This window comes from Antechinus flavipes, chromosome 3 (genome assembly GCF_016432865.1).
Source record: "Antechinus flavipes isolate AdamAnt ecotype Samford, QLD, Australia chromosome 3, AdamAnt_v2, whole genome shotgun sequence".
Lineage (NCBI taxonomy): Eukaryota > Metazoa > Chordata > Mammalia > Dasyuromorphia > Dasyuridae > Antechinus > Antechinus flavipes.
In genome coordinates, this window is record NC_067400.1 from 516,112,616 (window position 1) to 516,133,889 (window position 21,274).

A 21,274-nucleotide genomic window follows, 5' to 3' on the forward strand; every position below is an offset into this window, starting at 1 on the left:
AACCCCGAAGAGACTAATAGCAAACAACCTCCAGACAATACCCCAAAGAGGAATGTTATCTGGCCCCCTTTACATAATGCTCTCCTAGAAGAGACCATTAAAAGTCTCAAAAGAGAGTTAGAAGAAAAATGGGGAAAGGAAAGAAAAGCTTTGCAAGAAAGTAACAACTTCTTGAAATATGAATTGGAAAAGATAAAAAATTCCCAGGAAGTGCAGGGAAACAGAATTCGTGAATTGGAAAAGTTTAAAAAATCCAAGGAAAGTAGATTTGTGAATTGGAAAAGATAAAGAATTCGCAAGAAAGTAGGATTTGTGAATTGGAAAAAGAAAATAATTCACTAAAAAAAAAAATAGTGAAATGGAAAAAAAACTCCAGAGAGCAAAACAACTCATTTAAAAACTCAATTGGACATATACAAAAAGGAGTAAAAAAAGCTAATGAAGAAAATAACTCATTAAAAATCAGAACTGAACAAATAGAAATCAATGATTCATTGAGACATCAAGAATCAGTGAAGGAAGACCAAAAAAATGAAAAATTAGAGAAAAGCATCAAATATCTACTTGGAAAAATGACAGACCTGGAAAATAGATCTAGGAGAGATAATCTGAGATTATTGGACTTTCCGAAAATTATGATGAAAAAAAGAGCCTAGATACTATTTTACAGGAAATTATCAAAGAGAACCCAGAAGGTAAAATAAGCATTGAAAGAATTCATCAAACACCTTCTGAAAAAGACCCTAAAATAAACTCCAAGGAATATTGTGGCCAAATTTCAGAATTTTCAGACTAAAGAAAAAATATTACAAGTAGCCAGGAAAAAACAATTCAAATACCAAGGTACCATAATAAGAGTCACTCAAGATCTGGCTGCCTCCAGATTAAAGGATCAAAGGGCCTGGAATCTGATATTCCAAAAGGCAAAAGAACTTGGAATGCAGCCAAGAATAAACTACCCAGCCAAGCTGAGCATTTTCTTCGGGAAGAAGATGGACATTTAATGAAACAGATGAATTCCATTTGTTTCTAAGAAAAAAACCAGAACTAAACAAAAAATCTGATCTCCAACCATAGGACTCAAGAGAAGCAGAAAAGGTAAAAGGAACTCTTGAGAACTGTATTTCTGTTGTGGATATACAAAAAAACTATATGTATAATTTGATTTTACTGATATAACATAAAAAAGGGAAGTAGAAATGGAAAGGGTATAATGTCAGAAAAGGGGGGAAAGGCGGGATAAAAAGAGGGAAACTACATCCTATGAAGAGGCAAAGGAAACATTATATCTGAGGGAATTTAGAGAGGGGGAGGAACATTGTGTGAATTTTACTCTCATCAGATTTGGCTCAAAGAGAAAATAATTGACATAGTTGTTTTACAGAAAATCTTCTCTCACCTCATTAAAAAGAGGGAGAGGAAAAGGGGAAAGGAAAAGGGGAAAGGAAAAGAGTAATAAGGGAAGGGTACAAGAAAGGGGAAGAGATTCAAAGGGGGAAGGGAAGGATCCTAAAGAGGATGAGTGGCGTGATACAAGTAGGGCACATGAGTTTAAAACTGGGAAAGAGGATTGGGGGTAGGGCAAGAAAAAGAAAAGCATAGTCTGGGGATAATCAGATGGCAGGAAATACAGAATTAGTCATTTTAATCATAAATGTGAATGGGATGAACTCTCTCATAAAATGGAAGCAGATAGCAGACTGGCTCAAAAATCAGAACCCTACAATATGTTGTTTACAGGGAACACACTTAAAGCAGGGAGATACATATAGAGTAAAGGTAAAAGGCTTGAGCAGAATCTATTATGCTTCAGGTGAAGTCAGAAAAGCAGGGCTAGCCCTCCTTATGGTATGGCATAGCATCTAACTTCCTAAAGGAGAAATTAAGAGAGTTGCAAGAAGAAATAGACAGCAAAACTGTAATAGTGGGAGATCTCAACCTTGCATTCTCAGAATTAGATAAATCAAACCACAAAACAAATAAGAAAGAAATTAAAGAGTTAAATAGAATATTAGAAAAATTAGGTATGATAGATCTTTGGAGAAAACTGAATAGAGACAGAAAGGAATATACTTTCTTCTCAGCAGTTCATGGAACCTATACAAAAACTGACCATATATTAGGACATAAAGACCTCAAAATTAAATGCAGGAAGGCAGAAATAGTATATGCTTTCTTTTCAGATTATGATGCAATAAAAACTACATTCAACAAAAAGTTAGGGTAAATAGACTAAAAAGTAATTGGAAACCAAATAATCTCATCTTAAAGAATGATTGGGTGAAACAGCAAATTATAGATACAATTAATAATTTCACTCAAGATAATGAAAACAATAAAACATCATGCCAAAATTTGTGGGATGCAGCCAAAGTGGTAATAAAGGAAAATTTTATATCCTTAGAAGCTTACTTGAATAAAATAGAGAAAGAGAAGATCGATGAATTGGGCTTGCAACTTAAAAAGCTAGAAAAAGACCAAAGGAAAAAACCTCCAATCAAATACTAAACTTGAAATTCTAAAATTAAAAGGAGAAATTAACAATAGTGAAAGTAAAACAAACTATTGAACTAATAAATAAAACTAAGAGTTGGTTTTATGAAAAAACCAATAAAATAGATAAGCCTTTGGTAAATCTGATTAGAAAAAGGAGAGAGGAAAATCAAATTAATAGTCTTAAAAATGAAAAGGGAGAACTTTCCACCAATGAAGAGGAAATTAGAGAAATAATGAGTTACTTTGCCCAACTTTATGCCAATAAATTTGATAACCTAAGTGAAATGGATGACTATTTCCAGAAATATAGGCTTCCCAGATTAACAGAGGAGGAAGTTAATTGCTTAAATAGTCCCATTTCAGAAAAAGAAATAGAACAAGCTATTAATCAACTCCCTAAGAAAAAATCCCCAGGACTAAATGGATTTACATGTGAATTCTATCAAACATTTAAAGAACAATTAGCCCCATTGCTATATAAACTATTTGAAAAAATAGAGAATGAAGGAATCCTACCAGATTCCACACAGACATGGTACTGATACCTAAACCAGGTAGGTTGAAAACAGAGAAAGAAAATTATAGACCAATCTCCCTAATGAATATTGATGCTAAAATCTTAAATAAGATATTAGCAAAAAGACTACAGAAAATCATCCCCAGGATAATACACCACGATCAAGTAGGATTTATACCAGGAATGCAGGGCTGGTTCAATATTAGGAAAACTATCAGTATAATTGGCCATATTAATAACCAAATTAATAAAAACCATATGATCATCTCAATAGATGCAGAAAAAGCATTTGATAAAATCCAACATCCATTCCTATTAAAAACACTTGAGAGTATAGGAAAAAATGGACTTTTCCTTAAAATAATCAATAGCATCTATTTAAAACCATCAGTAAGCATCATAAGTAATGGGGACAAACTGTAACCACTCCCAATAAGATCAGGAGTGAAACAAGGTTGCCCACTATCACCATTACTATTCAATATTGTATTAGAAATGCTAGCTTTGGCAATAAGAGTTGAGAAAGAGATTAAAGGAATTAGATTAGGCAATGAGGAAACCAAATTATCACTCTTTGCTAATAATATGATGGTATATTTAGAGAACCCCAGAGATTCTACTAAAAAGTTATTAAAAATAATCCACACCTTTAGCAAAGTTGCAGGATACAAAATAAACCCACATAAGTCATCAGCATTCTTATATATCACTAACAAAATCCAATAGTTAGTGTTACAAAGAGAAATTCCATTTAAAGTAACTACTGACAGTATAAAATACTTAGAAATCTATCTGCCAAGGGAAAATCAGAAACTTTATGAGTAAAACTACAAAACACTTTCCACATAAATTAAGTCTGGTCTAACCAATTGGAAAAATATTAAATGCTCTTGAATAGGGAGAGCAAATATAATAAAGATGACAATATTCCCTAAACTAATCTATTTATTTGGTGCTTTAGCAATCAGACTCCCAAAAAACTATTTTAATGACCTCGAAAAAATAACAACAAAGTTCATATGGAAAAGCAAAAGGTCAAGAATTTCAAGGGAATTAATGAAAAAAACATCAAATGAAGGTGGCCTAGATCTAAAATTATATTATAAAGTAGCAGTTACTAAAATCATTTGGTATTGGCTAAGAAAGAGATTAGTTGATCAATGGAATAGGTTAGGTTCAAAGGACAAAACAGTCAATAACTTTAATACTCCAGTGTTTGACAAACCCAAAGACCCCAGCTTTGGGGATAAGAACTTACTGTTTGACAAAAATTGCTGGGGAAATTGGAAATTAGTATGACAGAAACTAAGCATTGACCCACACTTAACATCATACACCAAGATAAGGTCAAAATGGATTCATGACCTAGGCATTAAAAATGAGGTTATAAATAAATTAGAGGAACACAGGATAGTTTACCTCTCAGACCTGTAGAAGAGGAAGGAATTTATGATTAAAGAAGAACTAGAGATCATTACTGATCACAAAATATAAAATTTTGATTATATCAAATTGAAAAGGTTTTGTACAAACAAAACTAATGCAGACAAGATTAAAAGGGAAGCAATAAACTGGGAAAATATTTTTACAGTCAAAGGTTCTAATAAAGGCCTCATTTCCAAAATATATAGAGAATTGACTCTAATTTATAAGAAATCAAGCCATTCTCCAATTGATAAAGTCAAAGGATATGAACAGACAATTCTCAGAAGAAGAAATTGAAACTATTTCTAGCCACATGAAAAGATGCTCCAAGTCATTATTGATCAGAGAAATGCAAATTAAGACAACTTTGAGATACCAGTACACACCTGTCAGATTGGCTAGAATGACAGGGAAAGATAATGTGGAATGTTGGAGGGGATGTGGGAAAACAGGGACACTAATACATTGTTGGGGGAATACATCCAACCATTCTGAAGAGCAATTTGGAACTGTGCTCAAAAAGTTGTCAAACTGTGCATACCCTTTGATACAGCAGTGTTACTACTGGGCTTATATCCCAAAGAGATCTTAAAGAAGGGAAAGGGACCTGTATGTGCAAGAATGTTTGTGGTAGTCCTCTTTGTAATGGCCAGAAACTGGAAACTTAGTAGATGCCCATCAATTGGAGAATGGCTGAATAAATTGTGGAATATGAATATTATGGAATATTATTATTCGGTAAGAAATGACTAACAGGATGATTTCAGAAAGGCCTGGAGAGACTTCCATGAACTGATGCTGAGTGAAATGAGCAGGACTTCAATAACAATATTATATGATGATCAATTCTGATGGACCTGGCCATCAGCAATGAGATGAACCAAATCAGTTCCAATGGAGTAGTAATGAACTGAATGAACCATCTACATCCAGCTAAAGAACTCTGGGAAATGACTAAGAACCATTACATAGAATTCCCAATCCCTATATTTTTGTCTACCTACATTTTTGATTTCCTTCACAGGCTAATTGTACACTATTTCAGAGTTTAATTCTTTTTGTACAACAAAATAACGGTTAGGACATGTATACTTATATTGTATTTAATTTATACTTTAACATATTTAACATGTATTGGTCATCCTGCCATCTAGGGGAGGGAGAGAGGGGAAGGAGCGGAAAAATTGGAACAAAAGGTTTGGCAATTGTTAATGCTGTAAAATTACCCATGCAGATAACTTGTAAATAAAAAGCTATTAATAAAAAAAGAAAAGAAATAAATAAAACAAAATCAAAAGAAGAAAAAAATAGAAGAAAATGTGAAATCTCTCACAAGAAAAACAAATGTTCTCAAAAATAGTTTAAGGAGTGATAACTTAAGAATTATTGTACTACCTGAAAGTCATGATTTAAAAAAAGAAGCTTGAACAGCATATTTCCAGAAACTATAAAGTTGTATTTTTGTTTCTTCATTGCTTATGGTAATTCATTGTATTTCTTTTTATTACTACAACTTTTTGTAGATGATATGATAGTTTACTTAGAAAATCCTAAAGCACCAATTAAAGAACTAGTCTAAATAACATCTTTAGCAAAAATTCAAGATATAAAATAACTCATGCTAATCATCAGCATTTCTATACATTACCAAAAAAAAACCCATCAGGAAGAAATAAAAACAGAAATTAATTTAAAATACTTGGGAATTACCTACCAAGACACATACAGGAACTAAATAAACACAGTTAACAAAACATTCTTCACACAAATAAAGATAGAATTGGAGGACTATTAATTGCTCAAGCCATTATGCTTGATCTCCATGCTATCTACATTAATATACTTGTTCAATGCCATACCAATGAAACTACCAAGAATTACTATATACAGCTAGAAAAAAAAAAAACAAAACTTATCTGAAGGTTAACAAAAGGTTAAGACTATCAATAGAATTAATGAAAAAATGACAAGGAGGGGGGCCTTATAGTATGAGATCTCAAACTATATTAGGAAATTGTAATCATCAAAACTATTTGGTACTGAATAAGAAATACAATGATTGATCAGTGGAACAGATTAGGTGCATAAAATATAGAAACTGATTACTGAGTTATTTGCCCATACTGATAAGCAACAAAGCTGAGACTAGAATCTATACTTCTTTTTTTTTTCTCTTTATTTTTATTTATTTATTTTATAATAACTTTTTACTGACAGAACCCATGCCAGAGTAATTTTTTTTTACAACATTATCCCTTGCAATCACTTCTGTTCCGATTTTCCCCCTCCCTCCCTCCACCCCCTCCCCTAGATGGCAAGCAGTCCTATATATGTTAAATATGTTGCAGTATATCCTAGACACAATATATGTTTGCAGAACCGAACAGTTCTCTTGTTGCACAGGGAGAATTGGTAGAATCCACACTTCTTGACTGCTGACATCTGTACTAATCCTTATAGCTTCCAGGTGTCCTTTCATCTGGAAACTCCAATGATCCTTTCTAGCTGTGTCCCACTTCTCACTATCTTGGAGCCTTTACCTGTCTTGCAGATGTCCCTCAATCTTTTGCTTCTGCCCTCCCAAATGAACCACATCTCCTTTGGTCATTCTGCAAAGCAGTAGCAGAGCCAGACTTGAGTATAGTTCTTAAACACCATGACCAAGTTTCTTTCCAAGAAAAATCCCTTGCCTCTAAGAATCTTACAGAGGATCATCTCCTTACCTTTTTATGAGCAGCAATGGCAAGTTGGGCCCACTTCTCCAGGGTTTTTAGTGGTGTGATCTCCCTGTCTGGGATATAGGTGGGGACTAGATTCAAGAGTCGTTCCAAGATCATCTCTGATCCGTAGTCAATAAAGTACTGCTGGGAAGCCAGTTCCGCCAGGTCATCTTCCTGGGAGGGAGAGAGGGAAGAGAGGGACAGAGGGAGAGAGAAAGAGAGGGAAAAAAGGAGAGAGGGAAAAGAGGGAGAGAGAATGAAGCCTCCTCCTCTGAGAAGACTCTCCTGTCTTCTCCAACCCAGACTGAGCCACCCTTTCCCCTTATTCTTATGTAATAAGATCTTTAATAGGTTTGTTTAGCTCTTAGGGATACAATAAGCAAAATGCTAGACAACTGATCTTGGGGAGGAGGAACAGAGCTGCTGGGCATTAGAGTGATAACTGTGGTAGAGGTTATCCCTCTTTTCCCTTGCCCTTCTTTCTCTCCTTTCTTCTCCTTATTGTGTTTCAAACCTTCAGAGCAATTCAGAATTGCTCTGAATTAAGTTAGACCTGGTTCACAATAACTGACATTAATATTGTGCCCACTTATAGTTGAGAAACATTCTCCCATGTATGAAGTCATCTGATCCTCAATAAAAAATAGGTAATATAAGGAGTATTGCACCCATCTTAGAGAAAAAAAAAATCTGAGGTTTAAAAACGGGAAATAAGATACCTGGAATCACATTCTCATTCCTGTCCTTTTGATTTTTTAAACATCTTCATTGCTACATAGCAACTGTGCTCAGGATTTACCTACTGTGTTTAGGGAGAAGGAATCATCCTAGAGAGGGACCAGAGAGACACTGAAAATGCCCATGCAAGACCGAAGTGCCTTTCTGGTCTCACAGAAACAATTTATAGCTATTTGGTGATTTAAGACTCACAAAGTGCTTTTCTCACAACAATCTGATGAAGTAGGAAATGCCAGTCTTATTTTTGTATTTATTTATTTGACAAGATGAGTTAGATAGACACAGGGATTTGTCCAAGTTTCCACAAGCTGGAAGAAACAAGTACTAGGACTGAGGTCTTTGGACTCATAGGTCTTATCTTTTCCCCGTGTCCTGGATTTCATTGTTTTGTGTTATTCTCCATTTTTTTCATTTTTTTTTCTTCTGCAGGGCAATTGGAGTTAAGTGACTTGTGCAAGGTCACACAGCTAGGAAATGTTAAGTGTCTGAGGCCATACTTGACTTTAGGGCTGGTACTCCTGACTTTAGGGCTAGTGCTCTATCAACTAAGCCATCTAGATGCCTTAATTTCCTTAATTGTGGGAAAAAATTTCACAATATTTTTTGTGAGTCATATCTTCTGAATCAGACTGCAAGTTCCCTGATTACAGGAATAGCACCTGATGAGGTGAATTAATTAAATTAAATTAAATTACTTTAATTTAAAATTAAAATTGATTAAATTAAAATTAAATTAATTAAATTAAAAAGAATAGCTATTTCATTGGATAAATATTTGAGACCAAATTCTGATTTGTACATCAACTTATTGTGTCGCCATAGGGTAGTTCCATCTGGACTATTCATTTCCTCATGGAAAAATTAGATGAGATGGTTTCTAAGTTTCCCTCTAGTTCTAAAGCCCTTTTCAGCATTGAAATTCTATGCTTAGTCAAATGCTGAGGGGAGTCTAAGAGATGGTGCTGTTCCTGTAATCAGGGAACTTTCAGTCTAATTCAGAAGATATATTCTATGTTCAAAGATTCCTCCCAATTCTAATATTCTATGATCTATGGTTTGTCAATTAACAAGCATTTATTAAGCACCTATCATGTGCCAGGTAGTGTGCTAAGCATTGAGGACACAAAGAAAGCCAAAAATAATTCTTGTCTTCAGGAAGCATGGAAGAAGAAGACCATAATATGTAAGTGACAAAATACATACAAGTTATGTCTAGAGTAAATGGATGGTGATCTCAGAGAGAAATGCAATAACAGCTGAGGAGGAACAGGAAAAGGCTTCCTAGAAAAGTCAGGATTTGAGTTTAATCTTTAAGAAAGCCAGAGATAGACATGAGGAAGGGAGTAATCTAGATATGGTAGACAACTAGTTAAAGAGGCAAGAGAAGTAACATCCTGATGAGGAACAACTGGACGGTAGCTGACTTGTAGAATGTGTAGAAGGAAGATAGATGTGTAGAGGAAAGATAAAGAAGGGCCAGGGAATGAAGAGCTTAAAATGGCAAGCAGAAAGCTTTATATTTGATCATGGAAGTATTAGGGAGCCACTGAGGCTCAATGAGCAGGAGAGTAACATAGTTAGACTTGGACTTGAGAAACATCATCTTGGTAGCTGAATAGAGAATGGATTAGAGTTAGAAGAGATCAATTAGTAAGGAGATAATTTAGAAGACTATTGCAAATATTTAAGCAAGAGGATCTGAACTAGTTTGGTGGCTATGTTAGTAGAAAAAAAGAGATGATAGAAGATATGTGAAGGTATAAATGACAAAATTCCACAATGGATTAGATAGCTGGGTTGCGTGCAAGTGAAAAACAAAGGATGATCCTGAAGTCTCGACTATTGGGCAACTAGACGCATGCTCAGGGAGAAACTTAAACCGTCCCAGACTCTACTCTTATAGTTTCTAGGATTCTTTCTTCATTTGGCTCTAGACATAAGTTTTATAAAGTGCTTTGGGTCTGAGTATTTGACATAGGTACAAAGATGTTAGGTATCTATGTTTCTGGAAGGCAAGGATCCCTAGAACTATTGGAGCAGTGAATGCTAGTATCTAGCTGTACTATCCAAATAAATACGTAGCAGAAAGTCAGGGGATTGATCTGGTCTGGTCAAGTCACCAGAAGGTAATAACCACTAGTAAGAAACAGCCGCTGACCAGAATAATTAGACACCATTCTAAATCTAATCTCATGGAAGAAAAAAAATCTAAGAAATGACAGATTTCCTATTCACAGGGAAGAAGTGAGAAGATTTACACTCTCAGGTTTGATCGACCCACCAACCTTTCCCATTTTTCTTCCTCATCACCAAGGTGTAATAATCTGGAAGAAAAGGTAAGCACACTTACCTTCTCACATCGGTATTCCCCAAACTTCACTCCCCGTACAACTTGTTGGTAAATGAGATTGGTGGCCACACTGTCATCACGAGGGTTGTGCCAGGGTGTAAATATCTCTTTGCGGAAGAAAAGCCGCCATGGAGCATTGCGCTCCTGGGCTCCCTGCTCCTTGGCATACTGTTCACATTGGGAGATGGCATCCATGACATGATCATTTCCACTGCCCAAAGATGACACCTGAACAGATGCAAGATGAGGTCAATAGTGAGGAAACAAAAGACCAAAGGAGGTAGGACATTTACTATATCATGGTTTGCTAACAACAACAATGATAACGACAATAATAATAGGAGTGATGCAGGTGCCTTTAATATGTATGCAGCCTCTTTGATTTCCACCCACAGCTGAATAAAAATACCTTCAGATTTTCCTAAAACTTTGAATTATCCTTAGCCTCTGATCACACAGGTTATCCCAAAAATCCTAGGACAGTTTTAAGCTTTAATAATTTCAGAAGTACAAATGCTGCAAATATATAAAAACAACATTTGAAAGTCTAAAAATTTACATTTTAAAACATTGCTGTTTCTTGTTACATTTCCACATAACCATTATCATGTGTTAGTCACCACTCTATTCAATTTTTGAACTTTACAAAAAATTTCAGTAATTGCTATTCAGTGAATATATGCATTGGTTGCAATTGTAGATTTTCATCATCTAAAGAATTAAGTTTTGGTGTCCACACAACAATTCTGTCCTTACCTACAAGAAAAAATCCAATGGAGAGATCAGATGATAAAGATGGCCTTTTCTACTAGTCCACTGCTCTGTCATCCAGAAACTTGCACGTGGAATGTTTAATGCTAAATGCCCTGAAAACAGGGACACTGATACATTGTTGGTGGAATTGTGAACACATCCAGCCATTCTGGAGAGCAATTTGGAACTATGTTCAAAAAGTTATCAAACTGTGCATACCCTTTGATCCAGCAGTGTTTCTACTGGGCTTATACCCCAAAGAGATACTAAAGAAGGGAAAGGGACCTGTATGTGCCAAAATATTTGTGGCAGCCCTGTTTGTAGTGGCTAGAAGCTGGAAAATGAATGGATGCTCATCAATTGGAGAATGGTTGAGTAAATTGTGGTATATGAATGTTAATGGAATATTATTGTTCTGTAAGAAATGACCAGCAGGATGAATACAGAGAGGATTGGCGAGACTTACATGAACTGATGCTAAGTGAAATGAGCAGAACCAGAAGATCATTATATACCTCAACAACAATACTATTTGAGGATGTATTCTGATGGAAGTGGATCTCTTCGATAAAGAGAGCTAATTCAGTTTCAATTGATCAAGGATGGACAGAAGCAGCTACACTCAAAGAAAGAACACTGGGAAATGAATATAAACTGCTTGCATTTCTGTTTTTCTTCTTGGGTTATTTATACCGTCTGAATCCAATTCTCCCTGTACAAAAAGAGAACTGTTCGGTTCTGCACACATATAATGTATCTAGGATATACTGTAACCTATTTAACATATAAAGGACTGCTTGCCATCTGGGGGAGGGAGTAGAGGGAGAGAGGGGAAAAATCGGAACAGAAGTGAGTACAAGGGATAATGCTGTAAAAAATTATCCTGGCATGGGTTCTGTCAATAAAAAGTTTTTAAAAAAATGCAGTGCTCTGATTTATTCAAATGCAGATTTAGAATTTATCATTCAAAAAATTCCTTGAACTACATAAATGTAAAAGAAATTTAAATAAATTTCCAAAGGATGGGTTTTTGTAATCATGTAGCATTTATATTTCTGATGTTATTCAAACCAAAAGATGCACTAAGACTTTTGGGACACCCTGTTTTATTTGTAAATGTATCAGGAATGTATTCCATCCATATTTTAGCCTCATTGAATCTAATTTCTCTTTTCTTTAAGCCACAGCTCAAGCACCATCTTCTACATGAAGCTTTTCCTTATTCCTCCTACCTGCTGGTGTCCTCCCTCTTATGTTACCTTGTATATTATTATTACATATCTACATCATCATTCTTACATATCTATATTTATTCATTTATTTATGCTGTATTTTTATATGTATGTCTCATTTTCTACATTAAAATGTAAACTGTTTTTGAAAAGGAATTGTTTCATTCTTTGTACTTGTATCCCCATTGTTTAGTGCCTGTTGATTGATTATTCCTAACTAGGGAAATGTCATATTCTGCCATTGCTACCCTAGCCAACAATATATAAGCTTTTTGAGATCAGGCAACACAGATTTTATCACTATGTCCCCAGCACTGGATATGATCTCCTCCTCATTTTATTGTTGTTCTTCAGTCCTGTTTGATTCTTTGTGACCCCACTTGGCGTTTTCTTGGCAAAGACACTTGAGAAGTTTGCCATTTTCTTCTCCCACTCATTTTACACATAAAGAAATTGAAGCAAATGGGGTTAAATAACTTGTCCAGGATCACATAACTAGTGAGTATCTGAGGCAATTTTGAATTCAGGTCTTCCTAATACTAGGCTTGGTACTCTATCCACTGCACTATCCAGTTGCCTCCTATCTCTTAGTCTTACTCATATTTGTTGCTTACTGAAATGCAGTTGAGTCAAATGTCAGTGCTTTTTTTTTTTTCCATAGCAGGAGTAATAAAAATAAAAATAACAAATAACTCATATTTCTAGAGTACTTTAAGGTTTGCAAAGCACCTACCCTAGAAGGGAGAGAGTATGAGAATTTTTTACCATAATTAAAAGATGAGGGTATTGAAGTTCAAAGTGTGAAATGATTTGTTCAATTCCATATAACCAGAAAGAAAGAGACACAAGTACTAAGTTTTGTGACTCCAAGCCCAGCACACATTTCAATATACTATGTTGTCTCTCTAGGAAACAGTATCAAAAAGTATCACTCTAAAGCTGGAGGGAAGCTCAGAGATCATATAGTACAACTCCCACATCTAGGCCCACAGCAGGAAAATATTTTGCTCAGGGCTACATGAGTAAAAAGTGTGTGTATGTGTGTAATAGGGGAATAATTACTAACCTATAATGTAATTATGTAACTCTCTGAAGTCTGCTGAGGGAATTTTTTTATCATATTAACAACCAATTATTAAACTAGAATCCAGGCTTTTCTCCTTTACTTCTACATTTAGGATCCCAAACCTTATCATCTCTGAAAGATATAGCTGATTAATGAGATTGTCCCTTTTCTCTAGAACAAGTTCCTTCATCTTGAGATCTTGGGCCAGACACCATCCAACTAAGAAAACTTAATTCTGTTTAGACTATAAAGAGAATCCAGTTTAGGTCAGTTCTTTTCCAAGGAAATGAGTCCCTATTCTTACTACAGTATAAGGTGATTTGGCTCAGAAATGAGAAAACAACCAGACTTGTCTGGATGGAGATGAATTCCTCTATGCAGATTGCTGGTGACAGCTGAGTCTCATGATCAAGCCACATTCTCGGCAAAAAGAGGGAAGATTTCTAACCCACCCATGTCTATCAATCAAGGTTGATTTTCACTTGTCAGGAGTATTCCCTTTCCAAAAATATTTAAGCCTTTCAGGCTTGACTTCTGAAAGAAACCACTGATCATCAAATTATTTATTATTAACTATCCTAATTGATAGAATAATTACTAATTGTCCTGAAATTGAGTATCTCGAGAGTGTTCTAATATCTCTTTTGATTCTCTCTCTGGTTGCTCCCCATGTCTGGATCATTCTCCCTCCTCCACTCTGATTATTGACCTCTCTGGCCTTCTTTAAGTTCCAACTAAAATCTTATCTACAGAAAGCCTTTATCAACTCCTCTTAATTCCAGTGCCTTTCTTCTGTTAATTGTTTCCTATTTATCTTATATATAGCTTGCTTCACATATATATTTTCATATTGTCTCTCTCATTAGATTTTAAGCTCTTTGGAGGTAGGACCAATCTTTGCCTTTTTTGTGTGTGTGTCTCCAGCACTTAGTATATGGGCACAAAGTAGGCACTTAATAAATATTTATTGATTGACTGATATTCACAATAACACTGTGAAAAGAGCTATTACTGTTCTCATTTTACAGATAAAGAAACTGAGGTGGAACATAGTTAAAGGACTTGCCCAGAACTAGTGTCTGAAATAGGATTTGAACTGGTCTTCCTGTCTCCAAATCTTGTACATTATCTACTACATCCCCTACTTGCCTCAAAAAAAAAAAAAAAAAAAAAAAGACACTAATCCCCGACTACATTTCTTTTTCCTTTGAGAGCTTGCAAAAGGGTTTTCCTGCACCATCTGATGGGAACTTCACAAAACCCCTAAGAGGAAGGCAGTATCAGTGTATTTTAGCCTAAGAACTGATGAAATTAAGAGATTTGTGTTCAAGTCAGAGTTCCAATTAATCTAATTAAACACCTATATTAGCTATGTGCCAATTTGGCTGAACCACAGCAACAATAGTTGTATGACCCTCCTCAGGACTGTTTTCTTCTCTTTTATAAAAGATAGTGACTTACACTGGTATGATCTACTTCACAAGGAGGCTGCGAACATAACATGTAACTGGCAAAAAACATGGACATGTGAGTTTTTTAGTATTATTCTGTGATTCAGACAGAAGTGCTTTGTCCACAGTCAGACAGCTGGTGAGTGGAATCCTGGGACTTGAACAGAGGTATCCTGGGTGCATCAAACACATCCTGAATCTGAGAAGCACAAACCTTATCAAACAGGGCAATGTAGAGAGAAAACCCAAAACGGTCTCTAAGCGTTATCTTGTCTGCAAGAGAGTTACAGAGCTCTCGGGCTGTTGTCGCCGAGTCAGCCAAGAGGGTCTTGGTGGTCCCATCCATAAACGTTACAGGCAACATGATGGGCTTCTTGGATTTTGTAGCCTATGATTTTTTAAGGTAAAACAAAATCACAAAGTTAGTGTTGAAGGAGATTTTGAAAGGGGTACCTTTTAGATATCAAATACCAGCTGTCTTTCAGCTCTTAGAATACAGAAGATCAGAGCTGGAAGAGTCTCAGAACACTGGATGGTAAGATCTCAGTGAAAGAAGAGGCACCATAGGCATTATGCTCCTGTGCCCCTTGCTCCTTGGTATAACCAGTCATTCTGGGAGAGGGTATCCATAACAGTTATTCCCACTGCTCAAAGATGATACCTGAACAGGGATAAGACAGGGGATTTTAAAGGGTCCTTAAAACACAAAATATTAGAAGTGTAAGAGACTAGAGAACATAGAATATCAGAACCTAGGAAGTTAGAGCTAAAAGGGATCATAGAACATAGAATGTCAAAACAAGAATAGATCTTATAAATCATTTATTTCATCTTCATTTTATAAATGAGTAAAATAAGATCCAGAAAAGGCAAATAACTAGCCTATGATTCCTACCAGAATTGGTACAGAGTCACAAATAGAACCTGCTTTCCAGACCAGGACTTACTTATTCCATTAGATTATACGCTCTCTGCTTTTTGACGGAATAAAAGTCTCTTCTGTTTTAACCATATATATTTGGCTTATATCTATGGAAATCAAATTAGGTACACTCTTTACATGAGCCAGGATACACTTTGAGTTTGATTTGCAGCCTGGGCTGCCATCTCTGAAAACAGAAAGACTTTTGGAGGTGCTACCATGCTAATCTGACCATCTCTACTGCTGGAAGGGAGCGAGAGGACATAGCTGCTCTTCCTCTCAAGATCCTTTTATCTTCCCATTTCTATAATTGTATTTTCACAGGTAGCTTTATGGAGATAATATAGTCAGGACTACTGTCTAGTCTAAGAAAAAAACTCTAAAGATGGGAATTACTTGTTGTGTAACTTAAATAAAGTCAATGACCCTGTTACAGAATCATAGCATCTCAAAACTGGAAGAGAATTCAAAGGACATTTTTTCCCAAAATCTAGATTACACTTTTTCCCTTGGTTCCAGAAAGCAAAACTAATAGTGATGGGCGGACACTGATGTTAATGTAGTAAAATATCTGTAAGCTGATTTAAGAACTGAAATAAAGTCTGTGAAAAATAAAGCTTAATAAATTTTTACCGTTAAAAAAAAGAGTGATGGGTGGAAGTTACAAACAGATAGATTTAGACTTGATATTAGGAAAAATCTTGTAACAAGTAGACCTATTCAGAGGGGGAATGGGTTTCCTCAGAAGTTAATGACATTAATCACACATTTCTCTAATGTTTTAAAGATTACCAAACTCTTCCCTCAGGCAAACCCTATGAGGTAAGTAGCATAAGTATTATTAGTTTCATTTTACAGATGAAGAAATTAAGGCTAAGGGAGAGGAAGGGACTTGACTAAGATCATACAACTAACAGCAAAACTGAGATTTGAACTCAGGTTGCCTACCTCCAAGTTTAATTCTTCCCATCATACCAAGTTAGGCTTTCTTTTCCCAGATGTTTTCAAATAAAGACTTAATAGACATATGTTAGAGATTCTGTACAGGGGATTTCTGCTCAAGTATGGGCTAGACTGGATTCCCTTTAAGATTCCTTCCAATTCTGATATTCTGTGAGTTTCAGGCAGGTAGAGGGTAAGGCAGTGCTCTGGCCTTTGAATGTAAGTTCCTTGAGGATAGAAACTATTTACTTTTGTTTTGGATTCCCAAAGCTTAGCACATTTCCTGGCTACACAATAAGGTACTTGACAAATACTTGCTTGTATGCTTCCTTTCTTGATAGATTTATTAATGTGGTAGGTAGTTACAGGCTCCAACTTTCATGAAGCCACCTCAGCTCATACCTGGAGTTCCAGCCAGCTAGGGGGCTGGGTCCTCGTCCCATTCACAAAGGTCCTCCTCAGTCTCTCTTCACAGTAGGGGGCATAGCCAGGTGGGCCCCCATTCATATAGTTCCTCAAGTACTGTCAGATATAAAAAGACATCATGATCAGCAGTGAATGGTGAGGGATAAAGTTGTATTCAGTATTGGAAGGAAGGGAATCATAGATTTAGAGCTTGGAATAGCCTTAGCACTCATCTTATTCACCCATCTCCCCATTTATAAATGGGAAAACTGGGACCAGAAGTAGTGACTAGACCATGATAATAAGTTGTAAATAGCAGAAAAGGGTTTCAACCTAGAGTCTCTGACTCCAAAGCCAGCGATTTCTTTCCACTGTATTGTGGCATGGCACCTTACTTGAAGGTATGGTGCTTCCCACACAAAAGGTCAGGATGCTGTAGCATAAAAACAAACCTATTTCCAGCATTCTTTAAGACAAGGGCTTCTAGGCAGTAGGGTGGAAGATGGACCCTATGACATCTGAGGACAATCCCTGGATGCCTAATGCCACTGAGCTAATGGGACTCTTCCACACTTGAAGATAGAAGCAGTAAATAGAGACATCTCAGTCCCACAGGACTGGATGATCTGAATCTTTCCCAACTACCCTAGTTAAAAAAAAAAAAAAAAGAATCTCTCTTTACTTTGAATACCCACAGCACACTATCTAGATTTCCTAAGGAGGGGAACTTAATTTTCTAAAGAGCTTTGCAGTTTACAAAGAATTTCCTCATAACTTGGAATCCAAACTCATCTCTTCCATGGCTCAGATTAGTGCTATTTCCTCTCCTACCATATCACCCTTCCCAGAAAACATCCCACTAAGCACGTGCTGCTTTGTGGTGGCTCCAGTTTTACTGTCTGACCCAGTTGGTCAATCCACAAACATTTCCTGGAGTCTGCTCCCAGCCTTAGCAAAGCTGCCTCCCATGTTGGAGAATGAGGAGGTCTGCCAACACTTTCCACTGAGGTCATCTGACATAGAGATCAGCTGATTTTAAACCAGTTTGGGGGAGACAAAACATATGTGAATAAATGAACTAGCAATATGGAAATCACAGTGTGGAAAAGGCAATGCTGCACTGAAGCTAAGAAGGCCAGACTGCTGGTCCTAGCTCTGGAATGTGCTAGCAGGAAGCCTTTCCAGCCCCCTTCAATGCTGGGATCTTCCCTCTATTTATTCCACAGAGAGCTTGTTTGTACAGTCATTGTTTGTACATGGTACATAGCATGTTGTCTCCTTTATTAGGTTGGGAGTTTCTTAAGAGTAAGGGCCAGGTTTTATCTTTCTTTGTACCTATAGTGCCTAGCACACAATGGGATCAGAAAAAATAATTATAAAGCACTTAACACAGTGCCTGGCACATATATGTGTGTGTGTGTATACATATATATTGTTGTTGTACTTCCTTTTCAAAGAGGACCAAAATGACATCAACATGTTAGAATTCAATTATGATGTATCCGATTGTGGCTGATCAGACCAATATGAGTTCAGAATGCTCTGCCACAAGTTGGACACAAATAGTTCCTATGAATATTTAGGATAGCTTTTCTAATTTTGCATATTTCATGTTTCCTTTGGATTAATTCAATTCTACTTTGCTCTTAGAGGACAGCACCTTCTCTAATGAGGGCATATCATGTTGGGCCATCCTGTACCAATGTCTCCCATGTCATACAATCAATTCTAAAGTTCTTAAGAGATACTTTGAGAGTGTCCTTGTATCACTTTTTCTGAGCACGTTGTGAACACTTGACCTATGTGATTTCCCCATAGAATAATTTTTTTGGCAAATGTACATTTGGCATTTAAACAATGTAGCCAGTCCAACAGAGTTGTGCTCTCTGCAATAGAGGTGGAATGCTTGGCAGTTTAGTTCAAAAAAGGACCTCAGTGTCTGGTATTTTTTCCTGCCAGAATCTTCTTCAGATTCTTCAGAATTCAAATAGAAGTGATTCAGTTTCCTGGCCTGGCATTGGTATATTGTCCAAAATATAATAATTATGTTAAGATATATTTAAACTTAGCTATCATTAAAATTATTATTATTAAGTACTTAGCCAATATTCATCAACAGACTGCTTTTCTTTGTATCCCAATGTTTAGTATGGTGCCTACCACATAGTAGACAATTAATGTTTTTAACTTCTTCTCTAGATCTCAATCTCTTTTGTAAAATAGAGAAATATCTAGAATTACTTTGTAAACCCCAAAGAAGGAAATCAACATGAGCTGTTACACTAATACGTATAACTTTAGGCGATTCCCATTCTTGACATTGGTAATCTGTCTTGTCTGCCTACTTCATCAAGGCCAGTTAATACTGAATCAAATATAAATTCTGGTGCCAATCAGAATTGGATTTTGAAACCCAGGGATTCCTTGTTCACAGTGTTACAGAATCACCTTCCTCTGCCCCACTCTGTGAATATGTATATCTCTTTCAGAATCTACCCATTTAAATCTAGATGGAAGTTCCATCTGTGTGTTCCTAGGAGAACGAATTCCCTTTAGAGGGAGACTCGTGGGTCTGTGAGTCAGCAAATAACAGAAGGAAAGGACTAGGAAAGCCAGGCTCAGTCAATCAGGTTATGGGGATCAGCCATAATTAATGAAACTTTATCTCGACCTTGTTATTTCTTCTCTAAGAGAAAAATGCTGAGGTGCCCTTTGTCTCCACTTATAACACCTGAGAAAGAAGAACTCCCTCTTCGCCCCACATTACCTTAACAAACTTTTCAGAAGGTGCGAAACACCCCACACACAGGGATACCAGGATCCAGCCTCGGGCATAGCTGCTCTTGGAAGGGTTATGGGTGAGCTGTTTGCAGATCTGACAATATATTTCATCTCTAGAAAGCACGAGGTATGCAGGGTTAGTTAGTGAATAGAGAACATAATATGGATGAAAGATTGAGGAGGCTGAGATTCAAATGTTCAATAAGCCATAGATTCCCTAAAGAGTGTGTGACATCAACATCATCATCATTACAATAATACTAGTAGCTAGTATTTATATGGTACTTCAGGTTTACAAATGCTTTTGCCTAAGTTATCAATCAATCAACAAATATTTATTAAGTATCTATCACAGTGCTAAATGCTAGAGACACAAAGAAGGGACAAAAGCCAATCTCTGTCCCCAAGGATCTTATAATGTAGTGGGGGATACACATATGCAAATGAATACATACAAAGTATGTTCAAGATAAATAGCAAATAATTATCAGAGAGAAGGCACTGAAATGAAGGACTGAGAAAGGCTTTCTGTAGAAGGTGGGAATTTAGTTGAGACTTAAAGGAAACCAGAAAGGTCATTAGTCAGAGTAGAGGAGGAAGAGTGTTCCAGACATAGGAAACAGTGAAAATGCCCAAAGTCAAGAGATGGAGTGCTTTGTTCATGGAATATCTGGGAGGTCAATATCATTAGATCAAAGAGTACTTGTTGGGGAGGTACATGTTGAGAAGACTGGAAAGATGGTAGGGATAAGCTTTTAAGGGCAAACACAGCACTTTGTATTTAATCCCGGAGACAATAGGAAACCACTGAGTTATATTGAGTTGGGGATCATGATATTCTGATTGGATCTACATCTTAGATCTACATCTTAGGAAAATCACTTTGGTGGCTAAATGGAAGATGGATTGAAGTGGAAAGAGGCTTGAGGCAGGCTGATCTACCAACAAACTATTGCAATAATCCAGGTAATGAGGGCCTGTACCAGGATAGTGTTAATGTCAAAGGAGAGAAGGAGGCTTATTCAAGAGAAATTCCAGATATAAAATTGACAGGTCTTGGCAAGAGATATGGGAGAAAAGAAATAGTGAGGAATTCAGGATGACTTCTACTTAGGATGTGAGCCTGTTTTCTATCTTTATAATCCTGGAAGATAAGATTTATTGTTATTATACTCATTGTTACAGTTGAGAAGACTGTAGTCCAGGGGAGATAAATGACTTGTCCAGGGTCACACTATCAGTATGCATCTAAGGTAGGATTCTAAGTCAGGTCTCCCTCGCCCTAAGTCCTGGCTTTAACCACTATGCTACCTAGCTATCTACCCAATGAGCCTGTTCTGGAAATATGTATGGATATGACTTCAGCAAATCAAATTACATTCCCTTGGGACATGGGGTATCATTGGCTTAAATAATAAAGAGAAAAGGGGCCCAAATTTGAGGCTGGACTCCAAGTCAGGCAGATAGGTAGCATAT

At 36.4% G+C, this 21,274-nt stretch overlaps 1 protein-coding gene across 1 annotated transcript in view; it reads right to left on the bottom strand.

Moving 5' to 3' along the window:
• Window positions 1-21,274, bottom strand: part of MYO7A (myosin VIIA) — a 151,872-nt gene that overhangs the window by 42,495 nt on the left and 88,103 nt on the right. The window contains exons 26-30 of the mRNA XM_051987061.1: window positions 19,785-19,911; window positions 17,015-17,134; window positions 14,963-15,136; window positions 10,247-10,474; window positions 7,162-7,332 (exon numbers count right to left, since the gene is read on the bottom strand). Coding sequence (XP_051843021.1) covers window positions 7,162-7,332; window positions 10,247-10,474; window positions 14,963-15,136; window positions 17,015-17,134; window positions 19,785-19,911 — 820 coding nt within the window. The remainder of the gene's footprint in view (window positions 1-7,161; window positions 7,333-10,246; window positions 10,475-14,962; window positions 15,137-17,014; window positions 17,135-19,784; window positions 19,912-21,274) is intronic.